Here is a 10,041-nt window from a genome sequence, read left to right on the forward strand (position 1 = left end):
TTTTAAATAAACACATGATATAAAATTTTTCATAATTGCAAATGTATTGCTTTGCATTCTATTATTAGAAAAATATGAGAAATTCTTTCCATATTACTCTTCATGAAGAAGAAAATGTACTATATGGACTTCAGAACTGTTGTATCATCATCAGATCATCACTGTGAAGGAAAACTGGACCATCTCTTCCACAGGCCAAGAAAAACTGAGATTTGGATAAAGATTGAAGTTATCAAGAAAGAAAGAACTAAGAAGGAATAAGAAAGCATCAAGATATATGAAGGCACAAACACATTTGACATCTTATATTCTGAAAGACTATTTGTCTCTGAAGTTTTAGTGTTAGTTTTCATGTCACATATCTGAGCAACTATAATACATCACTGAATGAGTGAAGGGGGAAAAAATGCTTATGGTTACTGAGAATAATAAAGCCTGGAGACTGTTGTATATAGAGGGTTGGGATTCAGTGGGACTGCCTTGTTAATAAACCACCATTGTATTTGTCTACAGTATTTGTTGTCTGTGACCTCTCCAGCTTTTCTGAGAAAAACTCTTTCTTCTGTATTTCCACGGTGAGATTGAGAAACCACAAAAAAGAGGTGGTAGTTTCCCCATCATTATTAGGTACATCTGATTGCCGGAGCTCAGCAGTTAAAGACATATATGTTCCTTGCAGGAGAAGGAAGGCTGACCTTAGTACTCATGGGACCTCCTTTGTACTTGCCAGCTGTGCTACTCTTGCTGCTTGGTGAGTGTCATGTAGCGTGGTTTCTTTTCATAGAATTCTAAGTTCAGCTTCACTATTTCAGGCCAATGTAAGTCTATTCTAGTATCAGTCAACCAGATATCTTTGTATACTCCCCTAAAGGTACAAAAGTTATTGTTTTTCCCCAATCTCCAGTTTCTGATATTCAGGGAATATCACATCTGTCTATAAAAGTTGCATTTAATGATCCTAAGAGGTAGTAATTAACTTATGTATACAGGTCTCTTTCCGTTTAAGATTAGTTATTTATTTTTTATTTATTTATCAAATTTATATGGCTGCCCAACTCACTAAAAAATGACTCTGGGCAGCGTACAATAAGACTATAAAACAGTTAACATATAAAAAACATTTAAAAAATAAAATTTATGTAGTGTTTGAAGAGATCTCTTCAGTTATTTCACAATTTTAGGAAAGCGCAGGCACCACTATTATCTGCACTTCATATCCTATCTATAATGGCTTATGTGTTTATGCTATCAGGATGAGTCTATACTCTTAATATTTAATGAATCCTATTCTTTGCTGATTATTGATCTTGTGCTTTCTTCTCTTAAATTAGTAGTAACCAAACAATGTTTTAGAGATGCTGAAGTTCACAATCAGATTAAGGATAGATTAAGTACATGCAGGTGGGACCATTTTAAAAAAATAAATAAATGGGAGACTGTTCTTTGACTTTAGGACTTATACTAGTTTTTGCATATTTCCCAGATCAATATAAGCAGAAAATGCATCAGTGCTTAGTGGCTCGATCAGAATGGATTCCTGGAAAAACAACAGACTGATTCAGGGCCTACAGATTGTTCATACCGTCTAAAATCTTTTACAGAAGTTGCTTCTTTTTCCAGTTCTGAAATTAAATTAAATTTACAATTACGGGAGATAAATCAAAGGTTTATTATGTGAGAACAGCCTCCAGGAGCTTACAAGTTGTTTTGATGTTTTAATAATTTTTAATAAGACCCAACAAAACAAATATAACACTAGGCCTAAAGATAAAGCTAAAAAAGTTAAATGACATGAGAGATGGTAAGTATAAAAAAGTAATTTTAACAATGCAATAAATGTTGTTTAATAAAACATCAGTCCTAGTCTTAGATCTAGGAGTTAGTCCTATGCAGCTGTTTAAGTGGCTTCAGCTGTTTTTAGTTACTATGAACCTTATTATATGCCACCACACACTAGCTGTGTTAACAATGTCTCAGGATTGGTGTGAAATAGTGGGAACTCTGCATATTGTTGGGTGGTAAATCTGTAATATTATTCAGAAGCAGAATAATTAGGACTCGGTTGAGTTCCCAATAAAACTGATAATAGAAGGGGGCGTGCTCATTAAATTCTAGCTGCCCTAACTCTCAGAACATCGTCGAAGTGGCCATGGTATCTACTTGTATCTACATACCTTTCAGCTGCCAAAGGAAGCCCTTTGCATAGGTTAGGGTGACAGCTCAGGACATCTGATTACATGAGATGTGCAGCTAGTGCCATAATATATGTCAAAATATCAGTTATGATAGCCAAACAAATCAATGTTTTTATTGATCTCATCCACTATTATGGGACTGAAGCCCTTGATCTTGAAACAATGTTGTGCTCCTGGCTTAAACAATGCAACAGGAAAAAGAATGCCATATTTTTATCACATTAAGGGCCACAAATATTTAAACATATTTTTCACAGTCAATTTTACAGAAATATATATGCAAAGTAGCTTGTGAGTTTTTTGTAATTAATGAGTTTCAGGTCCTGAAACATTTTCTCTTAGTCAATATAATTCAATCCAATTGTTCGTTCTTGTATGAAGCTTAGAATTTTTGTTGATTTTTTTGTTTCCTTGGAAATAAAACCAATCTTGATCGATATTAATGAGAATTGTCACATTCCTTATTCTGTATTACATATAACTATCCTAAAATGATGTACAGTACTTTGTTTTAATTCACTTTCCTTTTTTTTTTCCTGAATTAGAATGAATTTGTTTTCACAAAATTAATAAGAAGTGCTTGGTTGGATTCTAGAAAGAAACTATGCACATTGCCTTTCATAATAATTACAAATTTCTAGAATATTAGCTTTAATTACATTATTTCTTATAAATATTAATTTTTAAATCATTATTTCAGTATATCTTACTACTGGTTGTAAACATGATAACATCACATTTCAAAAGCTAAAATGTTGCTTGATTGTGCACAGAAAGAAACAGACCGAATATATGGAACAAAATTAAAGCACAATACAAATACATCAGAATAATAGGATTTATTTAATAAAACTAAAGCAGAATTCATAGTGTTTGTGAATTCTAATGCAAGATTTTTGAATATCAAAAATGTTCTATTTTGCATTTGATTATTACTGTCTTACAATAGTTGTTGGAAAGTGCAAACTGTCTTGCTCTCATCCACCACTTCAAGGCTCTGGACAACTTCTTTTTTATAATCTGGACTAATTCTACTACCTTTTAATGATTTGTATATAGACCTCTATGTGGGAGAAAGAATGGTGTCCATTCAGAAAGGACCTCTTTACCGAGTAAGAGGCACACACATCACTATTTGGTGTAACATCAGTGGCTACCAGAAGTCAATGGAGCAGAATTTTATGTGGTCCGTTTATCTGCCATCAGCTCCACACACACAGATGCAGATCATCAGCACTAGAGATAGCACCTACTCTTATGCTTTCTACTCCAGCCGTATCAGTAGTGGGGAAATCTACATCGAAAGGATCAAGGAAGATTCTGTCCTCCTGCATATCACAGATCTCAAGGAGAATGATGCTGGCACATATGAATGCTACACACCCAACACAGAAGACATTTACTTGGGGACCTATGGCGCCAAAACAAACCTCTCAGGTATGATGAAGCATGGGATCCCTGTTCACTTATAAGCCTACACAGCCCTTCACAACTCTTCTCTGCCAGATGTTTGATTTACTCTACTAGATTTTTCTAATCCACATGAAGAGAGAAATGTACAAAACTACTTGTGAGACACTATACATGTCTGCTTAGCTAGGTTCAGCTTAGTGATCAAAAGTCGTTCAAACCTATAACAGATGCACCAATTTTCAGATCAAACTAGGTAATTAGTTCCACTTCAGTGTCAACTTTATATGTGGGGTACTATCAATGACTTCTACAACCAATTACTATTTGTAGGACCCTATACATTGCTATCTGGCTAGTTTACAATCAGACTAGTGGTCAACACTTAATCACCTTTAACTAGACCCTCTAACTTTCAGACAAAGTTAAAGAATTAATTCTGTTTCAACTTTACCTGGGAAAAGACACAATGTGGGGGTGCCTTGGTCATACAATTGGAATGATTGATTGTACTTCATTGAAATTGACCAATAACTTCAATCTTGCCCTTTCTCCAAAAAGCCATGGTCACGCACAGGTTAGGCTGGAAGAAATTATCCCAAAGCCACATCCACAGTTCATTCAGAATTTGTATTAGAATTTGGATGTGACTCTTTTTTGTACAGGCTTAATATCATTGGAACTGCACAATACCAGAAGAGCTGAGTTATTGAACCAGATCAGTCATAGAAACACTAAATAGCATCTCCTATAAATGACCCAAAAGATATATAACCAGCTTCTGCACATGCAAGCAATGTGCTGTTCCAAATGCTTCAATGATTATACAGGTAATCCTTGCTTAATGATCATTTGTTTAGTGACCATTTGAAGTTACAGCAGCTCTGAATGAATGTTACTTATACATGGTCCCTGAAGTTACAGCTGTTGCAGTGCCCCCATGGTCACGTGATCAAAATTTGGGCACTTGGCAGCCTGCCCACACAACCTGAGGGACACTTCAGATCCCCCCACCCTCCCTCTCCCCTTTACAACCGCATTGCTTAGTGATGGAAATTCCAGTCCTATTTACTATCATAACCTAAGGACTACCTGTACTAAATCTGTGTTTGTAGGCCAGCGTTTCTCAACCTTGGCAACTTTAAGGCATGTGAACTTCAACTCCCAGAATTCCCCAGCCAGCAAAATATATTTTTTTATCTTTAAGTGCTCTTGAAGCAGATTTGTGGGGGGGGGGATGTAAGAGATTTGAAAGGGAATTTAAAAATTTGAGAGAGAACAGACTAAAGAAAGTACAAAAAGGAAGGTGGTAAAAAAGGAAATAATCTAGAGAAAGCTGTAGAGGGAAAAGCAGCAGCCATTTTCTGTGCTCAAAAAGTATCATTTAGTCACTACTGTCAAATGACAGAATCTGAGATGTAAATTTGCACCCCACAGTTGTTCAGTGAGAATTCACTGAGTTCACTGAATTCACTGAGTTCAGTGAGAATTCAATTCCTGTCACAACCAACGGATCAACATTAGTTTGATCTGAAAAAAACCAAACCCTGCAGATGTGGGAAAAAATGCTAGGAAGAAAAAAAAAAGTTGTTCAGTGAGAAACTGCACCAAATGTTCACCTGTGTTTTGGCCTCCATTCACTCTTGTTTAACTACTTAGAAACAAACTTCCAAGTATATACCTCCTAGAGCTCATCTTGCTTCTTCCCCCTTTTCTCATTAAACAAAATCTACTCGTAACTGTTGGTTTTTCCCATGTTTCCTTTCAGAAAACATGAGGGCCAGAAGCACCAAGTATTATCTAAGCATGCTAGCATTTCCTCCTCATTCATCTCAACCACAGTTGTTTGAATCCAAGTGTCACAATCCCCTCAGGAACAGTATATTGTTATCCTTGTCTTTGGGTAGTACACCACAATGCCCTCTACAACAAGGGGTTTCTCACAGAAGGAATTTAAATTGCAATTTGTCTTCCTTTCTGTTTAGTAATTCCGGACACATTCTCTGTCACCATGAAGACACAGATTCTCATCCAGAATGAAGGAGATTCTTTAGATCTCATTTGCCAAGTATCAGTGGCAACAGCACAACACACCCACATTTCTGTTGCTTGGTATATTATACCAGAAGGAGGGGACAGAGATGCCCAGAAGATCCTTTCCCTGTCCAAAGATTGTGTTATGCTTCCAGGCCCTTCCTACATTGAGAGGTTCGCCTCAGGAGACATCAGGCTAGTGAAAATTGGGGACACTGAATATAAATTTTCCATTGTCAAACTTCAACATTCAGATCAAGGGGAAGTGTACTGTGAAGCAGTGGAGTGGATTCAAGATCCTGATGGAACTTGGAAAGATATTGTCCAGAAACAGACAAGTAGAATATCACTGACCGTTAAACGCCGAGGTAAACTTTTCTTAAACTAATTTATGTGCCTTTTATAGAAAATGTACAGTAGCAGCTGGTAAAGAATCTGTGGGAGAACTGTTTATGTGTCTCCCACAAACATTAGTTTATTTTATGATTCCAACTTTTCTATACTCACTGATAAAGTCAGGAAGTTTAAAAGGTGACTAAATTTTATAACAAAAAACTTATTTGCACATAGCTGAAGTGATTAAAAAAAGCCTTATGTATAAATTAACCTGGACTCTCCATTCACCAGATCATTAACTCCTCTCTACATAATCAGCTACTCAGTAGGGTCTGGTTTTTCTTAAAAAGAAAAATATTTGAAAAATTCTGTTGCTCTGGGGTCCTGTCATATCAAATTCAGGAAAATTATGAAAGAGAAAGTAAGCCTTATACACAAGAGAACATAATAGTTGTCATGGTCAGATACAGATATAAAAAACATCAGTTTAGGAGGACCAGGGAAGCAGATACTTGTGAAGCACATCCATATAATTCAAGCAGTGACTGAAAATAGTGGAGAAAGAATGCATGGTGATGTCTATTATTTCATTGTTGCATTTGCTAGAGCTGAGCTATTCCATGCCCTGCTCTGGACTGAATGTGATCCTGAGCCAAACTTGGGAGGAGGGGGGAGAAGAAAAGGAAAGCTAGTTGAGAATGTCTTGCTTGTTTTTAGACAGCTTTGCTGTGACACAGTTGACGTTTAGCATTAAGAAAAATCATACCAAATTTCAGCCCAAGATGGAAAGAACATCAAATCCATAACCAAACAGACAGTGGCTTCTATATCTATGCACTGATGTTGATGACTTCTGTAGCTCACATCAAATTTTATACTAGGGTGAAAGGGAGGCCTAGATAATGGCCTTTTTTTTTTTTTTAAAAATTTATTTGTATAATGGTGGGCTATGAGTTCCCCTGATTGACTTCTGTGATAAAATTCTCTGTCTTGTGACATCAGGGTAGCAATACATCAGTTTTGTATATTCGTGCATTTAGTGTATTTATCAACATTCTAGTTTTGAAATATAAAGTGCTTAAAGCACTATATACACTTAACGAAATGCTTTTTAATGCATTTTAATGCATTTCTGGATTGGAACAACACAGTTTAAAGTTACATATAAAAAGATTCAACAAATATTTCTCAATGGAAAACAATTATGCAGGATTTCTGTTCTGTGTTATTGATGAACCAGGTTCAGTATGATGATAATTTTGGGGAGGTAAGCAATAAATGAGTGTTGCTATTAGCTGTAGCATCTAGAACTATAGATGCCTTTCCTCCCAACATACTGGAAAGTTGATGGAAAAATGCTTCAGAAATACATCTTTGACAAGAATATATTCCTCTTTTTATGCTGACAATTAACACTGATATGAGAAAACAAAGGCACTGTTTTATTCCATTATTCTATTCCATTTTGATTTGTTGCAGAAGTTTAGAGGATTTATTCATCTATAATTCCCACATCAGATCATTTTAATATAATCTGTTCATTTCTTCTTTATTTCACCTATCCAACCCTCATTCTATATATCAAAAGACACAGTGGGCTAAATCAGGCTATGCATCCCTCATGAAACACTCAGTCATCATGCTCAATTTGGAGGAAAGTTAACTCTGCTTCTTGGACTGGAATTAATGTCATCATATGCCCAATATACACAACTTCACTGGCTGTGCCAGAAAAGGACAATGTGCAGCTCCCCCGATGTGCTTGAATTCATTCCCATGAGTCTTAGCGGGCATGGCCAGTGGTGAGGAATCCTGAGAGCTACAGTCCTACCATACCTGAGGGACCCTAAGTTCCTTACCCGTGCACTAGGACTAAGTGACGATTTCAGTGTTTCTAGGAAGACCATGGGGGTAAGGATGGGATGGGATGGGATGGGATGGGTGCTTTTAGCAGCAGTGAACAAATGCTTATCTTGTTGTCCAGTATTTCATAAAGCATTTTAGCCCCTTCATTTTCCTTGGGCCATCCATACTGAAAATGTTTGCAATGGATGTATCACTAGATAAATATCCAGGGGTGGCCAAATGTATTTTGCTGAAACAAAGTAGAAAATAGTTAGTCCTCAAGATACAAATTATGCTTCATGGTACTTAAAATCATCTACATTATCTTGGTATATTACACTGAGAAAACCCACAGATACTTCTCCCATACCTGGCAGAGAGAGGGAAAACAAAAACAAAAAACAAAGCAACTTATGAATGATTTAATAACACTCCAACAAGCTGCCAAATTGCCTGTGATCTGAGACAACTCCTTCATTCAACTTCATGGTTCAGTCAGTTGAACTTGTATGTTCACTGTGTGTATTTATTTTTATTTCTGCAGATAAAAAATTGAATATGAATAAACCTGCTGTCAAAGATTCGGCTCCGAATGGAAAAGAATGCCCCTTAAGCTGCTCGGTGGAAACCCAAAATATCCATAGTTCTGTGTGGGTTGGCTCCATCATGATGGGGTGGTGGTTAGTACTGATCATTACTTGGCCTTATCCTTCCAAAATTACAGTGAGGCAAGAGCTAGCATGAGAAATCTTCTAGGGCAGCAACAAAGCAACGACAAGCATATTCTTGTGATAAGTCAGGTGGAACTGACAGACAAAGGCACATAGAGCTGTAAGGCTTCTGAAACAGAAAATACCATCCATCCGGCATCAGTATAAATATGAAGTCTTAAGGTCAATCAAGCTAGGTTATTTTTTTCTATACATAATACAGAGTTGGGAGTGACTGATAAAATGTGGCTTTTGCCATCAAGTGTAAAACTAACGTTCATAACTGATAGATTGTAGCCTGCTGTTATGTGGGGCAAATGTATTCATTCAAAATTTGCCAGAGCCGCTCACATTCTGTAGGCAAAATCACTCTCAGACGTTTTTATGAATTTAAATGAATTTAAGAATTGTGAGAATATATACAATAAATAAATAAATGGATGGATGGAAATAACTGTGCAAATTTATTTTAAAATGGTGGGTAAAAATAAAGCAGATTGCACCAAAACAAGAACAACAAGTGTCCCAAAGCAAGGGAATGGATTATGGGCTTTGGAATAAGGAGAAAAAGCCTCTAACTTCTGAATATCATACATTAAACCAAACACAGTTGCATACAAAATAAAGGCTAGCACAACCTTAATGTTAATTTTTTAACATTTAATTTTTATAATTAATTATAATTATAATTATTAATAAAATTAATTTAATTTTAATATTCAACTTAATGGTACGAAGTTAAATATGACATCTTTCTGAAAATTTAAAAGCATACTTACTACTTATGCATACTTTCTTGAATGCATATTTTAAGATGTTACATATAATTTTGTTCTATGTAGAGGTTATTTCAGCTTCTGTTCACTTAGGGATTCATTGAAATGTTCGATATCACCAGCAGACCTGAACTTTTACATGCAACTCTAAGTCCTTTCAACTGCAAAATAATCTGGATGTGTTGACTAGGCTGCAACCAAAGTCAACCATCACAGTATAAGAAAGAACTATCAGTATTCTCAGAAGGATTCAAAACCAGAAGTATAAATACTGTGGCTTGGTGGTGGGGAGTATACTAAATGGACACGTATACATAGCCATGCACACAATACATTTCAACAAAGACTCAGCAATGACAACAGAATATTAAGTGATTGGGGAGAAGAGAGGGCATGAAAAGATGGCAGTTATCAAACCATTGCACTAATTACTCATCCGAACATAGTATAGTTTTGTTAAAATTTTACACAAGGCAGCTTTCAGAAAATGCAGAAGTATGTGGGATCAGACAGCTAATACAAGAAAGATAATGGGGAAGGCAAGTGAAAATAAGGAAGTTTACCTTTGTTTTATTAGCTACAGCAAAGCCCTTAGTTGTGCAGACCATGCCAGTGGAAAATTTATTAAAGCTAACAAATATGCCAGAACATTTGATTATTCTTTTATTCTTATTATTTTTAAAAATGAACAATAAGTTACTGTAAAGCACAATTTGAAGAAACGGAATGGTTGAC

The 10,041-nt window shown here is 35.9% G+C and overlaps 1 protein-coding gene across 1 annotated transcript; it reads left to right on the forward strand.

The window, feature by feature from the left end:
* The first annotated feature begins 627 nt into the window (after positions 1-627).
* CD101 (CD101 molecule) lies at positions 628-8,971 on the forward strand. The gene is made up of 4 exons (XM_025167034.2): positions 628-751; positions 3,255-3,632; positions 5,591-6,007; positions 8,365-8,971. The coding sequence occupies exons 1-4, from the start codon at positions 667-669 to the stop codon at positions 8,562-8,564; spliced, it is 1,080 nt and encodes a 359-aa protein (XP_025022802.1). The 5' UTR covers positions 628-666; the 3' UTR covers positions 8,565-8,971.
* Positions 8,972-10,041: the final 1,070 nt, after the last annotated feature.

Source organism: Python bivittatus, unplaced genomic scaffold, assembly GCF_059951505.1.
Source record: "Python bivittatus isolate LINGU-HERP-01145 unplaced genomic scaffold, Pbiv_v1 ctg000350_np1212, whole genome shotgun sequence".
NCBI lineage: Eukaryota > Metazoa > Chordata > Lepidosauria > Squamata > Pythonidae > Python > Python bivittatus.

Coding starts and splice junctions, on each gene's coding strand:
- CD101 (XM_025167034.2), top strand. CDS start 667: ATGTTCCTTGCAGGAGAAGGAAGGCTGACCTTAGTACTCATGGGACCT. Junction 752..3,254: donor TGTGCTACTCTTGCTGCTTG/GTGAGTGTCATG, acceptor ATTTGTATATAG/ACCTCTATGTGGGAGAAAGA. Junction 6,008..8,364: donor ACTGACCGTTAAACGCCGAG/GTAAACTTTTCT, acceptor TTATTTCTGCAG/ATAAAAAATTGAATATGAAT.